Genomic DNA, 26,641 nt, shown 5'->3' on the forward strand with positions numbered 1-26,641 from the left:
GTGAGTAGGAGAGACAGAGCTTTAGAAAAAGAATAATAAAAACCTTCTTTCAAGATAAATGTGGTATTGTAACAGAACAAAGTGTGATCCATTTTGTAAGGAGACTCTGCTTCCCTTTTTCCATCTCTCCACCTTGCAGTATTCTACACTCATTACACTCCCACTAATAAACAACAAAACCAGAATTCCGAGGATGAGACAGCGTGTCTGAAGGTGCCAGTGAGAGAAACGCTGCCCCCTGGCGCTCCACACCACTCGCAGAATCACAACTGTTCAGGGGAAGCCACTAACAGCAGGGGTCAAGGCTGGAGAATTTGAACTGCAGCTTGCTACAATGGAACTAGCATAATTCAGCACTCCATCCTCCAGCTACCAGCTGTAAAGTATTAGAAGTCCTACAGATCATTTCACCCATGTAGAAAATCCTTTCTAGGTCTTCAAACTGGACATCAGCCTCATCTTCCAGCTCACCAGGAATCACCCGGCTCTCCTGTCAGGCAGCAAATTGCATAATAGTTCTCTGATGTGCTTAGTTGTAAAGCTATGTACAGAAGCAGGGAAAAATTCTGGAGGAAGGGGAAAGTGGCAGTACCAACAAGCAGAAAGTGGCTGGAAAAGGGCATGTACATGGGGCTTTGCTCCCACAGCAACCAAAAGTAATGGTTTCTCTACAAGGCTGTGTGTTGTCTCAGAGTGCTTGCCTTGCTGAGCATGGCTACTTTAGTCCAATCATCAGAAAATGCAGGAATCTCAACTGGCAAGAAAAAACAGCTGTCTAGCATATCTATCTGCAGTATTTTTCTTCTACTGATTTAGGACAAAATATCCTCCTTCATGTATAGTAAATCCTTCCTTTTAAATAATGGTGTCTGCAAAACAAACTGTGCTCTCTGCTTGGTAATTCATGATGCAACTCCCAAAGCACAACCAGTAACCATTTTGTTCCACCTGAGGTACAGAAAATGAAGTTTTAGCCCAAACTATTTATGAGCACTTCCTAAAGAATTAAAGGATTCAGAAGTGAAAGACAGTGGGACTCAGTGCTGTTTAAGCTGTTCAAGCTTTGACTGGAAACTCAGGATATCAGACTTTTATTAAGTTCAGTACCTTGAAAGTATAAGATCAAAATTTCAGCAAAAGCTATCTACCAGTTGTCTGGGGTTTCTTTTTTTTTAACTTTTAGTAAATACATCTTCATATCCTGCTGTGTTAACCACACAGAGAGCAGTGAATATGATGCACCTTGAGATTCAGCTCACCACCTGCCTATACAAACAAACCCACGAATGTCAGAGCTTAGGTTTTTCTGTGAATATAAAGCTTAAAGCTGTCTCTAGTTCTTATGACAACTGACATATTCTTATGTGCAATTTATTCATTACAACCCAGAGAAATTGCAGTCACAGAGCAGTTTCATTTTGTTGACAATGCCTGCCCACATGTGGTCAAAGCAATGCAGAGTTCAGGCGCCCTGGTGGATTTTACCTTTAACACAAAGTTTAGTAAAGCAGCCCGGGCTAAACTTGAAAACCTGTATCATCTCTGAGTCATGGAGATCTGGGTCTCTTGGCTGAGAGACTAACTAGCTTTTAAACACACCCCTTTCCCAGCTTCTTTCCTTACTCCTCTCCTGCAGATTACTCTGTAGTAGGGTGTTGACCATGGCACCTGAAGGGAGAAACTGGTCAGTGGAGTCTGTGTCTATAAAGGGAAACCCATAAATCACAGATGTTCCCTTATTTCCCTCCCTTCATGCTTACTTTTGCAGAACATGACAAAGCGTGTTATCTTTAAAACCTTCTTTGCCCTCTGTCCAATTTGAATGAAATTGATCTTTTGGTGATACATCAGCTGTTTGTACAAATTAAAGGAAATCAGTCTAAACAGAGTGAGAAAGACTTTAAAAAAGACAGAATATGAAAGAAAAACAAGATGATGAATGACAGATAGTTACATTTACATTGGAACTAGAGGGGTTTCTTAGTTAACTGTGGTGGTGAGTCCAATGTAGGACCAGCTGTACAGCAGCTCTCTTTAAGGCTACAGGGACTGGATAACAAGTGAGTATCCTTCACTGCCAGAAATGTTCCAGGAGATGCATAAAATTCCAAATAGAAAAACCCAGTATTTGCTTTAAATAATTAAAAAAAAAAAAATTGACTGAGTTTTCTTCTGTTCATAAACTGAGTATATACAGTGAAAGAAAAAAGAAAATGAATGAAGAAAAAAGACCAAATATTTTAAATTGCTGCTCCTATTAATAGCACATCCTGTTTTCCATTCTGGCCACACTTGTTTCCCAAAGTATTCTGCTTACCCAGCTGTAGGTTGTTAAGATTGTATCTTGCAGCTATTATGTCTCAGAGGAAATGCTTGGGTAGGCAATTTAGGTGGATTTTATTTTCCTATTTAATATGGGATGGTTTTGTGGCTTTCAAAAACAAGTAAGACTATTTCCAGTCACAAAGAGAGACATCACACTTGTAAAAATAGAAGTTTCATATAACAGCCCTTCATATAGCATGCCTTTAAGTACAACAGAGCATTTCACATGGTATGTTCACACAACATGCTCCTGAGATCACTTCATGTTGAAGTACACTAAATTTGAGAGGCATCTGTGCCCATATATGCAGTCAAATTACGTTGTAAGCAGTGCATTAATGATAGAAACACTTTGGTTATGTGTCTGCTCCAGTTAATCGAGATCTCACTCTAAGAAAGAAAAACATCTCAGTGACATTAAGATGGTTACTTTTTACTATATTTACTATAAGATACTGTTACTTTCCGTTTCCTTATGTTTTTTCTTATTTTTCATACAATGGCCTTAGAGGTAAGTCAGAAGTTAAAGCTTACAAAGCTCATGCTATAAAATTCAAACTTTAGTGAGCCAGAGGATTTTCTCAGGGATTCTTGGCCCCAGCATGTCCTGTACTATCCTGTACTATCTGGCTTACATAAAGTGAATGCACAAAATGATGCACATGCATGCCTATGTGCAGTGCTTTTCTTCTAGACTGCGGTTCTTCAGCTCTACAAAATTTCACAAAATAATTATGGAAACAATGGATAATTATGATTCAAGTGGCAAATGTCACAGACTAGAGCAGCATATATGAAGACAAAGCATGCACTACAGAACTCAAATGAGATCATAAAATAAATGTAATTCCTGCTGGTACACCTGGATTTTTCTATTCTGTAGTTCTATACTACAACACAGAAAGATGAAATAGAAGCATCCTCTTTTCTTCAGCACAGTACTTGGTGATGCATTTTTTCCCCAGAACTCATTAAACTAGTACACAAAAATAATTTCTTCTCTGGCTAGTTAACATGAGACAATAGGAACAATTTACATGTGAAGCCAAAATGTAAAACCTCAACAGCTAACGAGCTGAATATTACCAAAAAGTAGGTGGTAAACTGCAATGACAGTACAAACAGAACACCAGGCAAACAGATCCCCTTGGTGGACACGATGATTCACATGTCACACACTACATACATGAATAAGCTCACAGAAGCAAACAAAGCCAGGCTTTACCATCGTATCTGCTGGGAGAGTCACAGGCTTTCTGAGGGGTGGCCACTCGCAGGAATATCTGCTGCCTCCATGAATGCCTCCGAGTCCTCACGGGGCTGTCCGCATCCAGGGCCTGCTGGCCGTGCTTGGACTCGTAGTCACTAAAAGGGCAGAACACAGAGCAGCTTGTGAGGAGGTCACCTGGCTCTGCCAGGAACAGCCACACAGCCTTGGGGAACACATGGGCCACTGCCCTGGGAGTGCAGTGTGCTGTGCACATGCCGGGCCAAGCTCGCAGTGTTAGGAAGGTGGAACTTGCTTTGTGGCAGAGGCTTACACATGGCTGCAAACAGCACTGAGGTTCACAAACAGGGACTGGCAGCTCTGTACAGTCTACTCTTTCCAGTTTTAATTAATTTTCAGTTTTCTCTGCAGCAGTATATGAATACACATACATACACAATAATGTAGCTTTACCATTACACTTTTTACATGCCATCCACAAAACTTAGCAATTATTCATGGCAGACACAAAGAATTGCTGATGCCTTTTATCAGAACTCAACAAGGAGCTTTATAAACACCAACTGAACTTCCAACCTTCTGTGCACTGGGTATGCAATATACTCCCCCCCAACACAAACTGGGAGAAAAACTTTAAACATTTCTGTTAGCAAGTCTACCTCTGAAATATGCAACAAACTTGGGAACAAAATCCAAGAACCTTTGATGTCATCCACACATGCCATACAGAGGTTTTTGTTCAGAATACAAAATGAAATAGTGAGGAACAATGCTGTTTTCCTATTAAAAATCCCACTAATAACTTTCATCTGTTAGAACTCTATACCATTCATTGCTTTATTCCAGCTATTAGCTAAATGGTTACATTAGTCTTTGTAGAAGCTGGAAGGGATAAATGAAATCCAAATAGCTCTGGCAGCAACAGGGAGGAGCATTTTACAGGTCATCCTCTCCTTCCAATTTGAAGACACTGAGATTGCTTAGGATGAATCTTGTATTCTCTTAAGTGAAAATTCTCCTGTGTCAGGAATAATCACAGAAATACATAGATGGAAGTTGCAACATAAAAAATGACTAAGATTTGCAAACCTAATGGGAAAGTACTCTGGGATAGCTTAATTCTTTGGACAGCAGTTACATGCAGAATACACGCAGGTGAACTTTTGCACAAATCAGGTTTTGCAGGTGCAAGAAGAATTTGAAATATTTCAGACAAAGAAATCTTTGAAAATACAGTTTTACCTCCAGGCTTTAAGAGAGAACCCTACCTTGTTGTGCTCCTAAAGTCAGAGGTGTTATTTTCATCTACAGGAGCCAGAAATTTTAAGAAATTTGGCACAGAAGAGGAAGAATGAAGCTTTTTCCTTAAGGCAGTACGGTAGGAGATGCTGAGAGTGCAGTTGGAAAAAGTACGGTTTAGAACAAAGAAGTATAAATCCACAGAATAAAAATAATACACATTCCTAAGTTTCAAACAAAAGGCAGCTAAATCCTGATGGTCTGAATATCAAGGAAACCAAAGTCAAAACTAAAACTGCTAACGAAGTCCTACTTTGAGAGAGATATTTGTTTGGGCAAACCAGAATGTTCCAATGTATATAAATGTACTTCCAGTAAAGTTATTATTCTTTGCTATATTGCAAGATTTTTAGTGCATGTTTCAAATTAATTCCTTTAATCTAATAAAAACCAATGCCAACTTTATCACATTTTCTTAAATATGAGTTTCAATGACCAACTGAGTTTGGGGGAAAATGTTAGGAAAAGTTGACACTGATAATCACTGTGCTGGCAAATGAAAAATAAGACTGGCAAAAACTATTTTGTAAAGCATTAAGAGGGTTTTATTCAGACAAACTTGGAAATTTAATGTTAAAAGCTAAGCCTTCTGACTGATCATTCAGGATTGTGGCTCTATTTATGCAACAGACAGGAGCACTAATCCAATTTCATCACCAGGCTTCTGGCCAACATAATTCTTTTAATAGAAATTATTTTCATTTAAAAGAATTATTTAATTGTCTTTTAAAATAACAAGTCTGAAACATACTCAGAAGAAGGTTAATAGAATGAAGTAAGAACAATTCAGATAATGAGAAGTTTTTGCATGGAGTGAAAATATAGAAAATTACTTGGCTGATGATACTAGAAGACCTTTCTTGAGACAAGTACAAAAAAACACATGAGTAGGAGAATTTACTCCTGAAAAAGTAAGTTTAAGAAAGAAGTGTTTCTGATAAACCATAATGTTCTATTTGGATGACATTTAGCACTGTTTCCTGAAGATGTGAATAGAAGGGGGTGGAGGAGGGTAGAATACTAGCATGAAGTGAGGTAGGTTCTTTACTATTGAGATAAAGAAGATAAGGCTGTAGCACGGTGTACCCTGCAAACAGGGCTCACTTACAATTACATTGTAAATCCATTTCAATTACATGGTAATTTCACTTACAGAATTGGGAAGCCTTGACTGTATTGATTTAAACTCATTAACCCATTTGACATCCCTATCAATTTCCATTTTCAGTCTTGCTGCTTAGATGTTCAACATGGCACACCCTTAAGAGATGGGGAAAGGAAAGGAGAAGTTGCAACTGTGTGTACAGATTCATTACCAAATCACTTGGAAAAAATTGCTTTGAGAATTTAACCTTCAGGTTTCAAGTAAGTCTTATTAAATTGAAGAGTGAACAGGATTTTGCAGACTCACATTTCCTGCCTTGAGCTATGTCATACTTCTGAGGTAAAGCTGAATTAAGAGATTCTAGTTAGTACTCAGCAAGTACAACTGAAGAAACTGGTGAAGCAGCATCCTCAGTTGTGTATTTTCTTAGGTTTAGAAAAATCAGCACCTTGGGGAAACAGAAAACTTTCACACAAGAGAACAAAACTAAAAAATAAACAGCAACAGCAATAAAAATTGCTTGCCAATGGCCAGCAACTGTTGACAGTGCATCTGAGGACATTTGGTCTCATTAGCCTTTTAAGCTGAAATAAGCAGTTTTAGCTCAAGAGGTTAAGAAAGAGTTTCACAGTTTATGATTTTTAGGGAGCCACTCAGTTTCAGGTTCTCAGGGAAACAAGTGTTAATGTCCTTTTCTCAATGCTCTCTGTGTATATTTTAATTCTAAGAAAGAAGGCAAGGAAGGCATAATTTGATACTGCTGCAAGTAACCAAGACAAATGACAGGTTGATGGGTTGGGGTTTTTGTTTGTTTATTTGTTTTGTGAGGAGTGGGGATGGTGGTGGAGTTTTGTGAGGAGTGGGGATGGTGGTGGGGTTGTATGTGGTGGGTTTTTTTCCTCTCAGCTATCCATATTCCTGCTGCTTCTTGCCCCATGTAACTACTTGGTCAGCTTGCCTTTAATGTCAGGCACAAAAGAACAGTGTTTTTGTGTTACCATGAACAAAGGACAGAACCAAATGCTTCAGGAAAGACAGAGTGAGGTCTCAGGTTCTTGGCAACTTATCCCTCACACAATTTAAGGAGTGCTGCTGTCTGCTGCATAACAACAAATTGCTTTGGAACAACTGGCTCTAAAGAAAGAGCCAGTGTCTGAAAGAATTTGATTGCTTAAAACAACAAATTATGTAAGTACCAGTTTTACATTCAGTGGTGGAGCAGTTAAAGAGCTCCCTCTCCCATAAAAATCTACCATCTTTGGTCTATACTAAATTGTTTAAATTATTTGTGCTACAGACTTTCATATCTATGACATAGGAAAGCCTACCCCAAACTATTTGCAGGTACTAGCTCACCTTTTTTGTGCAACATGCCCACTTGGTTCTCCACTTGAATTATGCCTTAGATATTTTAAAAAGTTGGGTGAAGAGGCCGAGGGATTAAGACGAGCTAGAGTAGGAGAACGTGCAAGTTGACCAGAAGAACTTTTAGATTTGCCGACAGATTCGTTCACACCATATAGTGCGGATTCCAACCAGAGCCATGGAGTTGAGGTAGCACAGAGAACAACACAGAAAGAAAGGAAAGGAGGGGAAAAAAAAAATGAAATCCCTTCTCTAATCTTTGAAAGGGAGCTGGCATATGTAAATGAGACATTTCCTATGTTTTTCACAGTTAATGCAGTAACTGTAAGAACACAAACTTTTTTTTTAACCCAATCAGCAAAGTCCCAAATTCACATTTGCAGGCTTCAGCAAGGCATTTCAGAATATGACCAATTATAACTCACCAAAAAATGGCACTAATACCCCCATTTATTTTTTCTTATATGTGCTTCCCCTTGATTTTGATGAGAAAGACAGGCATATGATCAAGAATTCCAATGAATGAGAAGTGAAATACAGAAGTATTTCAACAGTAATTGGAAAAAGCCAGATAGAAGGAAGGGAGAAAACTGCCATAAAATTAAGAGGGGACTAGAGATGCAGAGGCAGGCCTTTGAAGGAGAACAGCTTGAAGAATATTCATATTAAAGCAAGTGAGTAATTCATATTAAAGTTTGTGAGTAAAATCTAGATAGGCTCATTGAAAAGGTAGACAGGAGCCCCACCTCTACCAATAACTAGGCACTTTAAGTCACTTTTGTGTGCTATTTCAAAGTAACATATGAAATCACCAACTAGTAAGGTTTTCAGGATCACAGAGGCTACTGGATTTTTCTCTGTAAACAGAAAACAAGAAGTAGCTTTTATTTATACTGCTCACAGATCAAAACAACAAAAATGATTGCTTGGACAAATATAACTGAATCAAGTAGTTTGCGACATATACTGTGGAACTACACATCTCATGTCTTCTTTCCCCTGTGAAGCACAAAGGGCTAAAGGTGCTTTTAAAAAGAATACCTACAAACCTCCAAGGAGTGACACACTGCATCTCTTATCCATTAAGAGGACATACCTGGTACGCAATTATCATCCCCAAATATGCCCTCAACAAACAAAATCATAGCCTGCTTTTAGTAAGGCTTACTTTCTTTTGTGAGGAGTCTCTGTGCTCACTGAGTGATACCTCATAAGTTTCCTCTGAGGAACAGATGGCGATGTTTCGACAGGCCCCAGAGATTCCTGGCTCTCTGTCGGTAAATGGCTGAGTGTGTTGGCTCGCCTCCGAAAGCTCTGCTGGGGCAATGTAACAGACTGCTCCAGAGAGAAATCCTCTGTGTCGCTGCAGAGATCATCCAGTGATCCACTGGTCTTGTCAGCATTTTCTGCAGGAAGTGTAGGAAGTCTGTCTTTCTCCTTTTCATACAATGGTGGCTCCTAGCAGTGTAAGAAATAAGGTTATCAATATTTGGGCTTAGAATCCATCTTTGAGATTGCAGTACCATGTCATTCACATCCCACAGACATCTGCTTCAAACACACACATTTTTATCAAGCTCGTCACAGAAAGTTGTTTGATGTTTTATGTCCTTCTTAGGCCAACAAAGCAGAGTCTATTTTGCAGAGAAAAATTTGAGTAATTTTGAGAGTAATTGTATTTTATAGTATGTTGAATACAACTCAAAAGAAATAGGGTCAGAACAAAAAGGTGACATTTGGCTAACAGTGAAAAGGGTGGCATTGCAGAATGCTGTATCTTTAGCAACCCATGTAGCCATATAACATTCCTCTTGTCTACCTGCAGATTCACACAAAGAACCTAAGCCTATGACTTCAATTCCAAGCCATGCATTTTCTTTATTCCTCACCTTGTGTGTTTCCTGCAGAATCAGCCATTCTTTCAAAAACATAAGCAGAAAGAGCAGACTCTTGTTTACATGGCGTCAGGAGTCTGCAGGTGAGCAGGCATTACAGCAGAATCAATAGCTGTATATCTAAGCCTGTAGAGTGCTATGCTGCCTCCAGGGAAGAAGACTGGCTTCTTCCATGCTGTTTGACTGTATTGTTTTATACAGACTAAAAGTTTTCTAACCACACAAACAGGGAAATTTCTCTACTTCCTGCTTTAATTTTATGTTTCTTTTAATACAGTCCTGCATTCATGGTATGAACTCTCAGAACTAAAACCAGTGAGATTAGGATTAGCAGCATGGTCATTATAACCCTTGTTTTGCTCCACACTGTTGTAAAATTCAGATGATGTTATATAGTATTTTATTTCACATATTCATACAAAATATATGTTATATACAGTACAAAGCATTTCTAATTCAATAGCACTTTGTTTTATAACACAGGGAACAGAATGAAAAGCTTGAAAGCAACTTGAAACATTTCACATCTGACCATGTTTAATACTTGCTTAGTTGTTTCAGGGAATAATTTTTGAAGTGTCTAAATATGTACAATTATCCCAGGCTTTACTTACTTTATTTGTGCTGCTTAAGGTACTGGACGTAGGACTCTCCAATTCCACAGAACCAGACCTGTCCAGTGGACCTCTGGCTTTACTGCCCTGTAGAAATAAAGCACATCAGCAGTTAAGATTATGATATATAGGGCACCCCAAAGAGATTTTGGTAGCACAGTTAGGATGTGTAATTTTCACAGACAGTATCAAATTTAATTTCCTGAAATGCCTAAAAATACCCTTTTTCCTTATGGGAAACAGAAGCTTCATTCAGGATAGTCTCTTTCAACTTGAAGGATCCTGTAGAATTAAGGAATTCTCATGGGCAATGATCTGCTTTCCATGATATGTACATAATCACACATTTCACATGACCTAGAACTACTGTTAAAGTACCTTCTGTATTAGGTACTTAGAAAGATACAGAATAATAAAAAGGATGTCTTTTACAAATTACTAAACCCATATAAATTTAATACACAGGAAAACATAATTTCTGGTATTACCATTCAGTGCCTATAAATCAGAAAGCATAAAAATTTCTGTAGAATCTGTGAACAATATTTTTATATAATTTATTTGATTAATGTTTTTGTGTAACCAAGAAAAAATATCTGATGAATTCTGATGTGCTAGCACAATTATGGAACTTGTATCTTCCTAACCTTAAATCATATAATTTTTTAATGCTCTGAAGTTAAAGCTCATGTTCTCTTTGAAGTTTGATTCCAGGTAAAATATAAAATGTCATATTCACAACAGCGACTGTCTCTCTAGTTCAGCCAAAACTTCTGGCTCCAGACCTGATCAAAATCAAGAGTTTCCATCAAAACAGCAATACCAGTGAAAATGCAAACAGCGTACAGCTATGCTTAAATGAAGGCAGCTTATACCAGTCAGGAAAAATGGAAAAAAAATTAGAACAGTACTACAGCTAATATAACAACACTAACATTATATTTCATATCCTGAGCACAGCTGCAGTAGGATTTTACAGGGGTGAATTCTAGAAATGCTGTCTGGGAAGTAACAAGAGGAGATACAAAACTAAAAATCATCTCTATACGTACATTTTTAACAGGAAAACCATGCTTTTGCTATCACTTGTCTTAAGAGAACGGGTTAGATATGATGTCTGAAACAAGCTTTGAAAACCTAGTTTTGTCACTACGAGTTGCTTATCTGTGAACTAATAAATTCTACTAGATATTGCTTCAGTGTAACTGTCCAATATCTGTTCCTGAATATTTGTTGTTCGGCATTCTGTCACAACTCTCTTGTTTTAAGGGAGAAGGTCTGACTTTTTAATCCTTTGTCAAGCAGAAGTCCTTCCAAGCCTCCTACTATTTTCCTCAAGACTTCTCTCATGAGGTGTAAAATGAAGTATATTTGAATGAGAAGACACTCCATAGATTTAAATTGTGATTAAACTTGACATCTGATTTAATTTCAAACTGCTGATGTTTACTTTCAGTAGCTAATTTCAGCAATCTGTTCATGATAAACATTTTCACAGAATCACAGAATTAGCTAGGTTGGAAAGGAATCACTATTACATAGAAGCTCAAGTTTTTTCCACTAATCAGTATTTCCAGACACTGTCTACAGAGAATTTTACCAGATGTAATATTGCATAGATGCCTTCATGTTCTTAGCACCATTCTTTACATTCCTCACCTTTGAATAATTCAGAGAATTTAAAAGTTCAGATATCCCACTATTCATCAGTTCTGTGTCACTAATAAACACATCTCATTAGAAATGCTTAGTCATCTCCTTAGTAGTTTCCTTCTACATAAAGAGAAGTGAACAATTATAATTACTGTTTTAATTTTCTAAATCCAAAAGAGAAATAAACCAATTGTTGCTTTTCATAAGTCCTCGTGTTAAACTTCATATTAATTTTTTAAAATGCCTATATACACACTTTCTTATCTTGGAATTAGTTCACTTCATCCAAGACTTGGTATTCTCTCTACCAAAGCCCTGCTTTTTTTGTCTTCAAAAATGTACACTCAAATATCTTTGTGACTTTAATAACCTTTGGGCTAAGGCCTGGAGTGCTAACAAATAAGACTTTTCTATCAAATAAACAAAGCAATGACATGTTCAAAGACAATAAACATGAAGATACTTACACGTGATAAAATACTTTCAAAAGATTCTGTAAGAGACCTTTTTGCTTTGTTCTTTAACATGTCTAATCTGAATCTCGGAGCACTGCTGGACACTTCATTTACAGCATTCTCAGCAGGAGGTTGTGAAGCCTGCAAGTGTTTAAAAACAGAAACACAAAATACTCAACAGCATGGAGAAAATCTCAGTGAACCGTTTGAAGACTTCTGTAACCTGTACAAGTAGTTTTTCCTGATCTCCTCAGCTTGTCATGCCTTTTTCTCTAGTGATATTGTCTGTACTGAAGTTTAACAAACTATCCAAAAATAAGGATAGGAAATCTCTTACAGGAAACATGTTGAGTGAACTAGCATGCTTTAGAAGAATTGCCATTTTAATATGGATTTACGGCTCTATTGACAAATTTTCATTTACGCCAATGTAGAATTGTACAAATTCTAAATGTTTAAGTGTAACAGATTAGAGATTTCTCATGGATTTCCTTTTCTTCAATGAAGAAATGAATCAAAATCTCATCATTAACAGAAACTCTTAACTTTCTCTGTTATAGTGAAATGGGTTTTTCCAATGGCCAGGAAGATGTGTAACAATCTAACTCATCTATATATTTCACCAGTAGAAACATTTTCACCTTAAAGCTAACAGTCAGTTGAGAGTTTTGCTTCTTAAATAAATATTTCAGTCCATTTTTAATGCTGGTGAATACTAATGTAGCAAACAAAAAATCAATACTATGATACAAACATTACCATCCAAACCAAATATCTGCAGTAGAAACCAGAGCTCAGTTTTCAATGCTGTTTTGGGAGGTTCATCTTGAAGGTGGCAGGCACCATAGCCCTCTCTACTTGTCCCTAAATTCAGAGATCTGAATGCTTGATCTGTGCAATTACTAGTTCTGGGCAGCTGAATGACGTATCATGACCGTCACCAAATTGTCCTACCCAGATGTAATTTTAAAACACCCAGTATGATGATTTAAAACATCCAGTATGACAACTTTACAGGCTCCTGTATTTTCTTTGTAACTTCTGTCCTGGTTATGCCAGGCCAAGGTTAATTTTTGTAGTAGCCAGGAGGGGGCATGGCTAGGATATGAAGGATATTTTATACCATCTGTCATTGCTGGAGGTAGGGGTCTCTCTTCAGAGAGAAGGGGCTCCTTCCAGTCAAAAAAATGTGTCAGAAGGGAGCCTTCCAGTACTGTCTATCATTGGGGGGTAGATTCTGTGTGAATCATTTATTTTCTTGTACCCTCTATGACTAGTATTGTTGCTATTACTGGTCATTTTCTTACCTCATTGCTGTTTCCAGTAAATTGTTCTTATCTCAGCCTGTGATCTCTGCCTTTTGTGCCTCATTTTATTCTCCAAGGGTAAATCAGATGCTGCTTGCTATTACATTCTTATGAAAAGACACTTATTTTGAAGTGTTTTTGTTAAACAAGATCCATCTTGTACTAATATCACATTTATCTTTTTTTTGCCTTATTTAAATATATTTTTAAAAGGCAATGAAAAGCATGGAAGTGAATATGCAGAACAGAAGGGAACAGGGACATCAGGGTGTCATAGGTTAATGATTGCTGAGACAAATAACAGTATGTGTCCAAAGGTATCTGCTACTACACAGGCCTTGAGATAAATTATCAGAGTAAATATAAAATGCTAGACTATGGGGAAGTCAGTTCTTTTCTTAGAACACTGGCATCTTTGTAAGTGTCATATTAACCAATTTGGTTTCAGGAACTGAGCAAACAGATTGCAGGAAGGCTTATAAATTTTCAAATTATTGAAGACATACTAAGATCTTATCTCATTTTGTATATCCCTATTTCCAAGCTTTTTGTGACTGACCAGCAGCTAGCATTACACCAAATAAAAATATTTCAGGTATGATGACAGAGGACCTCAGGCAATGTTTCCTCCTCTTATCCCACAATGGAAATGCTTTTTTCTTAAAAGCATATTTCAGGTGAAATGCCCAAGACAATAAATCAGAGAGTGAAATGTGCATTTTTCTTTCTGTTTACTCAGGGAAATCAATAACTAGCTAGTAAGCCATAAGAGGAGAAGAGATTAACAAAGTGAAAATACAGTAAAGGAAGATTTGCTGCTACTTTCCTAATTTCTTCACAGGTCTAATTATTCTCCATATATTAATTTGCTAGTTTATATGACAAATGGCTGACCGCAATCATCACAGTGGAATTACCAGCCAACAGTAGAGGGACAGTCAAGACTTTTAAAAGGGTCTAAATAATTGGAACTGAAAGTTTCCAGAGAATGGATGGAATCCTTTTTTAAATACTAACCTCCTTGATTTGTCTCAAGGTAGCTACTCACAAACCAAGGCTCACAATCCAAAATCACTAACTCCTTTGGAAAAATGTTTAACTGTGCTGTATAAATAGCCAGTTAAACAGCACTGATGGAACCTGATAGAGAATAAAAGGTAGCTCATCTCTTTGGACATGGATAAGAGTCTCTGCTGCTGTTTCTGCAGCAATCCTCCTCATCTTAGTGGAAGGCCACTTCAAATGGTTGTTTGCACACAAGAAATAACTTTCAGTCCTGAGTAAAAGGTTTTACCAATGACCAAATCCAATGTGTTGTCATTCCACTGACTCAACAGTGACAGCAAAATGGCAAATGCCACAGATCAGCGGAGAGCAATCACAAATTCATTATAAATTCTCTCACATATACTGAATTTTCATTACAGTGAGAACAAATAAATGATTTAGTAGTCTGCCTTGTTTGCACCTCTGTCTCCTAGGCCTGAAATCAGACTGTACCAGGGACCTCAGAACTGGAGATATCTGTTTTGGCACATGACAATAGTTTAGGAACCATAAGCAAACCCAGTATTCACCACTGCTTATACATTGAAGTTTCAAATTGTAAGTGATGGAAATTTGCTGTTGGAAAGATACAAAATTCAAATGGAAAAATTTTTCCTGGCTTCTCCTTACATGAACTAAAATTGAATGATCACTTACCTGTTTTGCTTCTCCAACATGAACATGGTCCTTCTGTTTTTCTTCATACATGTTTCTCAAAAGAGAGATAACCAGCTCATTCTCTTTCTGTTCATTTCGTGGTCTTAATTTCTGTAATTGAAAACACAACAAGCACAGGAATTACACATTTGTGTAACAGTTTGCAAATCTTTGCAAAGATTTTCATTTGTCACTGTAATAAATCAATGTAGGAACAAGTTAATGATACTACTCCAGTCCACCAGAGGACACCAGTGTCCCAGGCAAAGCACCAATACAGCCACAAAAACTCTTGACTTCACTTCATACATGACAGAATTTACATCTAAGATAGAGGACATCTGTACAAATATCAAACTGCCACAAGCAAATAAAGGCTTTAAAAATATTGTTGCCAATTTTCTTTCAATATAAAGAAAACTGAAACAATGTAGTTCTGAGTTTGTAGTACTGTCCTAGAGATAGGATTCACAACACTTCTCCTAGAAATCCTTCGAACTGGACATTTAGTTTTTGGGAAATGACATAGGTTTTTTATAAATTAGTGCACAAGATGAACCTATTTATCTGCGCTGCACTTTATTTTGATCTCAATTATTATAAGAGAAGATTTTAAAACAATTTATTAAAGAATTTAATCCAGAAACTTAACTTTTGAAAAACATATGCTGCCTTAAGCCTATTGATACAATGCAGAGGATACAGTATGCATTAATGCCAAGGTAGCACATTAGATTAATAAAAGTACCATAGGAAGACAGTTACCTAAAAATGCAAATCATGGTAACAATACATGGATCTGCAAGAATGCAACATTCCAGGCTGTCCAACCAAAAAAGTTAGCTGAGAGAAATGGGCAGATTTGTACTTTACCCTTAGTTTTACCAAGTTAATGGTTTGCAGACCCTCACCAGAAGCAATTAACAGTTTCCTGTGACTACTGGAAGCTTTAGACTGTGTGCAGAACACTAAAAGGCAACAGAGCTGCTAGCTGCCCTATGCTAAGAAATCACTTAGCTCATGGAATTGCTTCCACAGAGTAACTTCCAAATTTGGTATTGAGCGATAAACTACCATGTGGAAACACACAAAGAGACTGAAATGACTCAAAGAGGAAGGAAATATTACTTTTTAAAAAGTCTGACATTTCTTAATCTTCAGCAGTGTTTCAATCCCAGTGACATTTCTGACAATGCACATCATCTGTTTTAAATATAGCTATGCTTTCCTCTGTCCTAAAATAGATTTAATTAAGAAGATAGGAAGTTTAACTTCTTTAGTTAGTTTGACAAGAATTAAGATCTAGGATAAATTTTAGGCATGAAATTTTCTCATCTGGGAATGTTACAGAAATTTGTTTTGGTCCAAGTAACAGTTTGAATACCCTCACAGTACAAGTTATTGCCTTCACCCATAAAAAATGTGTTTAGTTTTACTCAGTGAGAAGGCAACATCTCCATGGAAAGCAAGGAGTATTAGGGGAATGAAAATGAGTAAAACAGTAATTTTCATCAAAAGGTAAGTTTTTAACAGCTCTAGAAAAATAACTGAAATAAAAGCACAAGCTGGCAAACAGTCTATTAAGTAAAAATAATGAATGATTCACAAAAAATGAAAATAACTTCTGTGTTTTACGCAGATGTTAGCAAAAAACACCAACTGCTTTAAAATCTTGTAGGAAACAAAGCTTACCTGAACCTCTTCAAAAACAGAGGCCTGTTCCTGGTTATTTAGTGTGGTTAGATGCTTTTGTAGTTCCAGTTTAGTCTTAGAAGGGTGCAACCCTACCAAGAGGAACAAAAATTAACAAATTACAGGGTTAAATTTTTCAGAATTAATCAATCACATAAATATGCTCACAATTTAAGTCAAAGCTTGTCAATTATTTGAGCTGGCCCATTCCATGATTTCATAAGAGGACATTAGTAAGAACTCTAGGTTAATTTAAAGCTACTACTAAACTCATGTCTTTAAAATGAGGGACATGAACTCTGCAATGAGGAGATTTACTGAGCACAGACCAGGATTATACTCTTAGCTGAAGATTCCATTATCACACAAGATAAAATAAACCCACAATCTACTGCATTTTAGCAAACTGTTTTGTTGGTGTTTTATGCAGTGCTGCTTGGATATTGTTTATGGTATAAACAGAATTCCCTTTCATTTTCTCAAATTTCTATGCTGTGGGTCCCTCTGAAAATGAGTAAATTTATTCCTTGTTCGTGAAAGTCTTACTTTGCCTTTTGATGAAAACATTTATTGACAGTCTAAAGCAGACTACCCTTTCATTCAGATTATTTTTTCTGTTCTCATCCTGGATTAAATTCCTTTCCTCTATTTTCTGTGGAAAACCAGCAAACCATCAACAGTATTGTGCACTTCGGTTTCTGATCCTGGAATATCTCCTTCTGAAGCAGATGATACAATTAACAAGATGGCATGATTGAAGGCATTAAGGAACATTTGCCTTTTAAAAACTTCCCAAAAATCACAGCTAGCTGAAAGTCAAAATAGAGTGAAAGTAGTTTTGGAAGTTCTCCAGTTTCATCAAATTAACACTAGGCAGATTTTAGTCCAACAAGCCACTGCCACGTGATCTGACAAGCTGCTGCTGCCCTTTATTCACCCCAAACATCATTTAAATGAACAAAATCTAACAGTGAAATTTGCTGAAATGTAAAGAGTTTTTTTATGACTTGAACATCTGTTCCTGGGTGACAACTACAATTCTAATTTCTGCATTTTCATGAAAGAGCAGAGATCAACACCACAAACACACATGTTGAAAGCATACTGTTCAGTTCCTGCTTAGTGATAGCATAATGCCAGTTTCTAAGGACTCAATAGGACAGCAGGCCACAGCTCTTGCAGCACCTATCCTTCAGAGGTTCCATATCTACAGTCTTCTGCATTTATAGGGCTAAAAGAGCCAAACAAGCTGCAACTCACTAATGTTTACACTTGCAAACAGTTTTCAACTAAAACACAATAAAGGAGCTTAACTCTTGTTAGAAAATTCTTATTACTTTACAGAAAACCTGACACCTCAGTCCTCTAAATAAAAGTACTGGCTCTCAACTTTCCACCCCAAGTCCCAAGCTCTTTTTAAACATTATTTTCCTTAGGATTTTACATACTATCCCCTCCAATGAAACTGCCAGAAAAAATATTCAACCAGAAAATTCTTTAAACATCACCTTCTATCTTTTCACAGAGTTTATGCAAACTTTGCATAGGACACCCTTCACAGAGCTGGGGCTGTGCCTTGGAAGTTTGTTGCACAGCAGCCACGGTGAAAGCCTGTTTCAATGTCATCATGATTTCATCAACCTGAAAAGAACAGCATGCAAAAGAAGAGATTTTCACTCTTCCACTGTTTTCCTTAACACAAACACAACAGTCTTTTAGAATGTTACTGCCCCTTGCTTGGGAACGTGCTTATGATTAAAAAGACAAGCTGTGCATATGTCGGTTCTGTGCACAAACACACAAGCACAATAAAACTCATCATGAACTCGTGTCTCTTTCAGACCACCCAATTTTATTACTGTGGTCTAATGAAAGATCCTACCCTCTATCTCCAACCCCTTTCTTGTCTATGATCAAAAAGCTTACTGCAGTTTTGATGCACTGGTCTTACTTAGAGCACAGGAGCGTAGTCCTGATTTTCAGAACAGGTGCCCTAAGAGAAAACTCTCCCCCCAAAAAAGGCATAAGGTCTAACTTAGTTTGTGAAATGAAGATTTAGTGGATTTTAAAGAGGATTTTAACTTCTGCCCTCAAAACAAATGAAAAGGTCTCTTGCAGACTACTATATTAGCTACATTTTTGAAATACTTGTATTTCTGAGTGGAATAGGATTTGAGAACATTCAGCAAAATACAGAGCATAGAGCAATAGAAGAGTTTCAGGGCCTAACATTCTACCTGGCTGTTATTCTCTTTCACTTACCAGTGCTTCATCTGTACACTGAAACACATAGCAAACAAAGTGGAAGCCTCCATTTTCTGAAGACTCTCTGCAGATGAACCCAAAGTGATCCACATGTCTAATTCCCTAGCAAAGAAACAACAGCAATGAAACAGTCATACCTACTTTCAATGTTTTGTACCTGTATTTCTTTCAAGAAGAAAAGAAAAAAATAGCATTACATATAGGTCACTTATCTCTGTTACAGCTACATTAAAGACATCTGGCCATTAAAATTCTGTCCTGTTACAGAATTTAATACTTCATGAATCTTTTGAATTTCAATTAAGTCAGACATTGTTTTGTTTTTAATGGATGAAGTATAAAAAACCCATATAGCAGACCCAAAGATTAACAAATTCTATTCAAAATGTATTTTACTCTGAAATTTTCAGAATATGTGCCCGTATTTTTAGTGATGAAAGCTATTATCATCAAATTAAAAATAAAATAATTTATGGAAAACAAAATCTACAAAAAAAACCCAAAAAGCAAAAAAACAAAACCAACCAACCAAACAAACAAACCTCAGGGAGAAGGAGAGAGAAGCAAACTCTGTGGCACAAGGAACAGGGATTAATAGTGAATGAGGAGTCTCTGACACATGCCTGCCTACAATGCATCACATATACTACCTCTGCATGGCAGAGAACTGTCCTCGTTTAAACACATGCAACTTATATTCTTTAAAAAAACATATTTTTAAAGTATTTTTCAGATAACTCTTACATATAATTTTTCTCCTTTCATTCTCACTTCTTGAAAAATATGGCTCAGAGATCCCACGATTTGCACAACGGTGAATCATGCTCATTGCAATCTCAAACAAGATTGTGCTCCTGACCAGTGTGTTCCTTCTAGCTAATATTATTCATCCACTGCACACAGAAGTGAGTCTATCTCAGAAATCGCAATGCAAAGCATGAAAAAAGAATGATGGTCTCATAAAATTACTGATTAATTAGCAGCTTTTCAATAGCAATCACTGAAACTGCTGTTGAGAGAATCCATGCGGAGTGCAAGGAAAGAGGATTACATGAGCATTCACAAATAGAGAATATTTAAACAATAAAAAAAAGAGAAAAAGAATACATTACAATCTTACCTGAGAACAAAAGGATATTTCTTTAAAGCTTTTCTCAATTGCAACTTTTTTTGTGTCAGGACTGATAAGGTAAACTTCAGACTGGCCAATCTAAAAAGAACAAAATAAATTGCAAGATGCTGTAAAGTAACATTACACTTCCTTTTGTCCCACTATAAAAATGCTTCCTGAATATAGATCTCCATTTTTTTCTACCTGTATATTTATACCAATTAGCGTATTACTACCAGAAAGAATTCTGAAACCCTCACCCTCAATATACAGCCAGGAGAAAAATCTAAAAATGCCCCCTCCTCCTCCCCCAAATCCTAAGAAACTGTGTAGGAAAGCAGTTCTTCAGGAAGAAGATATGAAAATCAGGACTGTTTGAATCAAGTGAGGAGAGCTGCCAGATAATTAATCTGAATATTTTTCACACCTCATGCATCAACCAACCTTTGCTTCAGTCCTGGGCAAAATCTAAGCAACTAACTGAGAATATGCCAACCATTTTCCCTCTGGATACTAAGCTACTTGTAAGCATTCCATATGCAGCCACACACAAACTGATGAGACCCAAGCATGCTGCCTGCATTCCCTAACTCAGAATCTGCTGAACACGGAGGACAGGTAACCAACAAACTCAGCTCTGCCATCAAACAAACTCAGCTCTGCCAACAGCTGCTGCCTGTGGATACTTAAGGCACAAACTAGAGTTACTTCACTTCCTTATATTCAGCTGAATTTAGACTGGTTGAATAGGAAAAGAATACAGCTGTGCATACTAAACAATATTTTCCCAGGCAAAAAGCAACCCAAGACACAAAGCCAGGCCAGCAACACCTCACAATTCAGAAATGCGGCTGCCAGCAGGTGACTGGCATTATATACAGACTGAAGCTGCAGATGTCCTTGAGAACTGTTGCATCTATTTAATATAAATTAAAATGCACTCACTGGGGTAAGAGGATCTGGACCTACCCAGCCCAAGTATAATCTATTTCTAAAATATGTGCCATGTATCAATAACGGAATCATGATTTATTTAAAATTAGGCATTATTATTACAAAGTGTACCTATATTTTCTATGTGAAATACGTGCTCAGGGGAAGAAGGTAAACATGGCTTTCTTTTACTAGGGAAGAAACATCTTTCCACCTTCTTGCACTCACTATTTGATGTCAGCCTGCCACAACCAAACAGCTTTAATTCAGGTATAGCTGACTACAACATTTTCTGCATGCTACTTTTTACAGATATAACACAGTGGCAATCCTCCTTAAGGATTCTCTTTCCCTATTTTAAAAAACCTGCTATAATTGCACACACGCCACTCCATTACTGGCATTATGAATGCCCCGCTCCAACAGCAGCTGATGAATCCAAGATGACCTTAAGAGAGTCAGTCTTTGCAGTATCAGCTCCAGGTTTGTATCATGCTCAGAAGACAAAAGCTAAGTAAAATATGTTACTTAGCTTATGTATCATGAGGATTGTAAGAGGAGCAAATATCACATTCCTTACTTGCTTCTTGGTTCTTAGAAAATAGTTTTGCTGCTCACCTGTCAAGGCAAGGGCATAGCTAGCCATAACAAAGCAGGGCAGGAGTGGAGGCACGAGTGGAGTAGCATAGGAAGCTATTACACTACTACTCCATCATTTCACAAACATGTTGGCAGCAGGAGCACCTTCATCAATTACACTGCTTATCATGGGACAAAGTCTACTAGCTCTCAGTCATGGTTTGCTCCTTCTGCTCTAGTTACAGATAATTCGTTCCCCTGGAAATTTATTTCTGCTGTTACTAGTTAGTGTATGTATACATACCATTCTGCAACTGCACAACTATCTACTAACTTGCAGTAACTTTCTAAAAGCTTTCTTTAGAAGTCCAAGGTTTTGGGAAGTACTGTTTTAAACTATTTAATATAAACTTATTTAGAATATGTAAACCAATTTGCACTAACAAGTAATGCTCTCCAGAGAAACAGGCAAGTTTAAGTTAAGCTCTGGTAATTGCAATTAAATTATCAAAAAAGTAACTGCCATCTGTCAGAACATCTGCTTTGGTGTCTGCCACTCCAAACTCCAAGATGTGAAAACGCCACCAGAAGCTGCAAAGCTTGCTTTACCGTAAACAACATAGTCCGGTTTTCTGCAATGTCAGTTGGCTGCACAACACTGTGTCCATAGATGAGTTGACTTTTTAGGTTCAGTGAAATTGCATCTTCTTCAAAAGACCTGACAAAGCTGTTACTCCTAAGGCTTCCCTCTTGGAAATCCTTCTTAAAAGCAAACGAACGAAGTCCAGGTTGAGAAAAAGATTTCCTAATTGGCCTTTTTTCCTCCTGTTCATTGACCAAGGGCTGGAATACAGACCGCAATTTGCTGCTGAAAGAGAAACCTCCAAAGTTATTGGCAGTTTCATGTTGTTGGGATGATGAGTTGGAATTTGAATTTTTTGTACAACTTGCACGATTAAATTTCTCAATGCATTCATCTATGAGTGCTGGAGGTGCATTTTTATGTGCTACTGTTACCCGTCCACAAAAGAGCACCTCAAACTTTTTGGCAAAAGGGTCTTCAACATCTGAGAGATTATTCTGGAACTCCTCTTGACGGGCAATTTTTCCAGCTTGTCGAATAGAGCTTATAATCTCAGGCACCTACAAGAGGGGGAAAAAATACACATTAGCATCTGGTACTTTATGACAAATAAACTGCAAAATTATGAGGCTCCTTGTTGTGATTTTCCTGGAAGGATACTTTGATTTAGTTTCAAAAATAAAAGACCAGTTGAAGTGATCTTGCATTAATTCAAGAGACACATTATAGCAGTTAAACACAGAGAAGAGGATTTTCTCATTTGTTGCCTTGCCAGGAGTTCACCACCATTAACACTTTGTCAAAAGAACTTTGTCGCTTGAAATGCTCTTCATCTTCAGTAAAACTTTTGCCACTGAAGCAACCTTTATAACGTGACAAATTCCAACTCGAAATGAAAGACAGAAGTACTTCAAAAAGCATACAAGAAGACATGGACTAAATAATTGGTAAAGTTATTTAATCTGTTATTTTTCACTCCATTCTCTTACTCAAACACTCATGTCATGTAGGTTAATGAGTCTCTTGCAAATTTGCTTTCCCCTAAATAATAGCATATTACATTGTTATGGCAGTTTGGTGGGATTTAAAAAAAAATGTAAATGCTGTATTCTAAAATAATTATATTCACTATTTTAGACGTTCATTTTTATTCTACTATCCTAGATGACACTCTTAAATAATATTACCTCACATACAGTATGACTTGCAGGGCATCTGTATGAGAAAGCAGTCTGCTAGAGATGACAGACGTTGTAATTAGAACCCAAACTGCCATGTGACACATTCTGAGTGACAGTAAACGGTCTCAGTTGCTGATATGGTTAGATGGTAGTGATATGCATATGCTCTCTGCTAAGCTGCTGTGAGGCCAATGCATGGTTACATCACACTGCTTTGACTGACCTAGGAGATTAAGGTTCTTCTGCAGTCTGTGCTGCTCCTGCAGTAACGAAAAATGTGAGGCCACCATCTATGATTACAACTGCTAATTCTGCCACTTTCATTTACCAAAGTTACTTTGAGAAAAATCCATGCAAAGTGTGTTAATTTCCTGACAAAACAAGTGTCCACTATCAAGCTACAACTGGAATTCTCTTTACTTACAAGTATTTGGTTGCAGATAGTACAGAAAGAAGTCTGGGAGCAGCAGACTGAAATAGCAGCCCAGAAGAACCACCTCCCCTATGAGAAAAGGCATCCCTAAACCTAGAGAATAACTTGGAGACCCGGCCTCTGGTTTTTTTTCAGACATTTTTGTGGCTATCTATTACTTAATCATAATGCAGCAATGTGCATAAACTAACTGAGGAAACAGCAAAGGACTTTGAGGGAAAAAAATCTGAACCGTGAAAATTGAATGAATATTCTGGGTGTTCATAAAGACCTCAAAAGGATTCCTTTTCTAGACAAGGAAACAAAGATAAAGATATGGATAGATAGGCAGTAGGTGGGTAGGTAGGTAGGTAGGTAGGTAGGTAGATAGATAGATAGATAGATAGATAGATAGATAGATAGATAGATAGATATTCACAGACATGTAGCTAGTGGATTTAAAACAGTAAGTAACACATTACAGAATAGGAACTCAGGAAGCATTACTTCACCCTTCAGCGCAAGGCATGCTAATCATTCAGCAAAGACAACAGGGAAGAATAGGCAAGAAAAGCAGGGTCAGGAATTTTTAAGTCCATTCTCTGATATGTCACAAACCAGTCAGAAAGCCTTGGGCTCAGGCAGGTTTGTGCCGAACTTCTTAATCAAACGCAAGAACAACATTAAGGGTATAACAAATCTTTAGTACCTCAAACAATATGCATTTGCTCTACAGTGAGCTTAAGGTCTTCCTCAGTTTTATTTACTCAACACTTCTTCAAAGAAACAATTCTGAGTGGCATAACATATCAGAATTATAGTAAAACATAAACTTCATTCTATGCACATTTGAAGGTGCAACTGCTTTAGCAATTTTTAATAAACATGTTTTACTCTTTGGGAGTGTCTGGACTCACCAGCCATAGGCAATTTTACTACTGAGCTGCCCAGGATACATGCAGAGACCAGCAATCCCACCTCCACTTTTGCTGAGGCTGCAGAGGCAGCAGCAAAGGACTGAGGCATTTTCTGAACTCTGCTTACTTTGGTAAAGCCAGGAACATCAGCTCTCAAAAGAGGACCACTATCTGAACCACACTAAAGCTCCCCCAGCTACACACACATCCCTGACTATAAGGACAGTTTCCAGCAGTGCAGATGCTGCAAGGGTTACAGCAGAGCTAAAGCCCTGACAAGGCATTAGGGATCCAGCAGACATATGCAGTTACTGAATTTAACTTCTTCAGTGATTTTTGTTAACAAACACCTTGGACATTGACAAAATAGCTATTCAACAGTGGCTATATTTTATATATAGACAGTGCTTAGGGAAAGACACTACATCACACAGAAGGACTTTGCAGTAGTTAATAAACTTTGTGTCTGAGGAGACCAAGCAGGCATGTTGATGAAAAATCAAGGGGAGCATTTATTTATTTATTTTCACACATGCTAGGGCTTGAATCATGTCATTGATAAGTAACAGCTGGCTTCCGTGCTATACTAACTAAAAAACACAGACTCTTCTGTTCTCACTTACAGACCTAAAAAAATTTTCAGCCTGCTAATAAAATTTTATTACTTATGATTAGGCAATTGATGTAGCAGCAGCAGAAGCAGCAGATCATCACCTCACTTTTCTGTGATGCTTATGTATGTTAAACATTTATATGTTTATTAGTAAACATATAAAATTTATATGTAGTAAACATATAAAATTTATATGTTTATTAGTAAAGATAAGATCCATGATGAATGAAAAAAAAAAAATCCAAAATACTTATTTCCCTGGAACTGCTCTTTGCCTGATCAAGATTTGTGCTCTTTTTATCTACCTGTACCACTCCAGACTTTTTATGCAAGTATGAAAAATGAACAATCCACCTGTCCTCTGTATCCTCTGACACTGGCTCTCCAAGTAAACAGACCTGGATGCTTAGTAAACAAAGTAAACAGTAGTTAAAAATACATATAATTATTTCAGGTTATTAGGATAAAGACATAGGCTCTATCTTGGCAAATGTTTATTAACCACAGCTGGAACATTTCCAGATTAAGCAGCATGCCAGTGGGTGATCAGTAACCACATCTCTTGCAAACCTCCAAAAATTAATTAGGATGTAAACAGAATCAGGTTTCATGACTCTTCAATCTGCATCAAAAAGCAGCAAGTATGAAATTGCTCCTGAATTAAGTTAATGTTGCTTGAAGTCTTTTAAAGGTTGTGCGCTCTTTCTGAACATCGGAAAAATATCTTTTTTGTTTAATTGCAAAGGGGTCACAAGCTGGCATAGGCTGCCCAGAGAGATTGCAGAGTCTCCAATCTTGTGGATATGCAAACTCTGACTGGACATGGGCTGAGCAGCCTGCTCTAGGTGACCCTGCTTTGAACAGGGGGCTGAACTAGATGACCTCCTGAGGGGCCACCCTATGTCACCTTGGTGATATAGATACCAACTGCTTTTATACATACCTGTTGGAAATTGTGCCTACTAATCTGAACTTGCTAAGACAGTGGGAGAAGACTGTTGCACACAGTTAGGATTTCTTCCTGCCATGCAAGTCCTCTTTTCTAGCATACTTCTATTCTTAAGTGTTTTCTGACTTGTTTCTTAATATAAATATATAATTAGTGGATAAAGATTACTTCTGTAATCAGAAAAGCCACTGCTGCTGACCTAAAATTATTTCCCTAAACCCACAAAACTATGTATCAGTGTAAACAACAATGAACCTTTACCAAACACAGAGCATTACCTTCTTATCACTTCAGGCCAAACAAGCCTGCTGAACAGAAGACACAAATGAAATGTACTAGGGAAAGTTTTGTGTTTAGAGTGTCTGAATTAGATACAGAAAAAGATCACGTATCTATAACCATTAAAAATAACACTGGACTTGTGGGTTTTTTTAAAGTGGACCACATTATTTCTGC

The 26,641-nt window shown here is 37.3% G+C and overlaps 1 protein-coding gene across 8 annotated transcripts in view; it reads right to left on the reverse strand.

Annotated features, from left to right (window-relative positions):
* Positions 1 to 26,641, reverse strand: part of TBC1D1 (TBC1 domain family member 1) — a 98,971-nt gene that overhangs the window by 27,984 nt on the left and 44,346 nt on the right. For 4 of the 8 annotated variants that reach the window (XM_053940714.1, XM_053940711.1, XM_053940712.1 and 1 more), the window contains 12 exons: positions 22,140 to 22,673; positions 20,028 to 20,117; positions 18,905 to 19,009; positions 18,151 to 18,283; positions 16,643 to 16,734; positions 14,951 to 15,061; positions 11,952 to 12,080; positions 9,832 to 9,918; positions 8,491 to 8,780; positions 7,314 to 7,442; positions 4,822 to 4,941; positions 3,551 to 3,690 (listed from right to left, as the gene is read on the reverse strand). In XM_053940714.1, coding sequence (XP_053796689.1) covers positions 3,551 to 3,690; positions 4,822 to 4,941; positions 7,314 to 7,442; positions 8,491 to 8,780; positions 9,832 to 9,918; positions 11,952 to 12,080; positions 14,951 to 15,061; positions 16,643 to 16,734; positions 18,151 to 18,283; positions 18,905 to 19,009; positions 20,028 to 20,117; positions 22,140 to 22,673 — 1,960 coding nt within the window. The remainder of the gene's footprint in view (positions 1 to 3,550; positions 3,691 to 4,821; positions 4,942 to 7,313; positions 7,443 to 8,490; positions 8,781 to 9,831; positions 9,919 to 11,951; positions 12,081 to 14,950; positions 15,062 to 16,642; positions 16,735 to 18,150; positions 18,284 to 18,904; positions 19,010 to 20,027; positions 20,118 to 22,139; positions 22,674 to 26,641) is intronic. The other 4 variants (XM_053940715.1, XM_053940716.1, XM_053940718.1 and 1 more) reach the window with 4 other exon arrangements.

This window comes from Vidua chalybeata, chromosome 4 (assembly GCF_026979565.1).
Source record: "Vidua chalybeata isolate OUT-0048 chromosome 4, bVidCha1 merged haplotype, whole genome shotgun sequence".
Classification (NCBI taxonomy): Eukaryota; Metazoa; Chordata; class Aves; order Passeriformes; family Viduidae; genus Vidua; species Vidua chalybeata.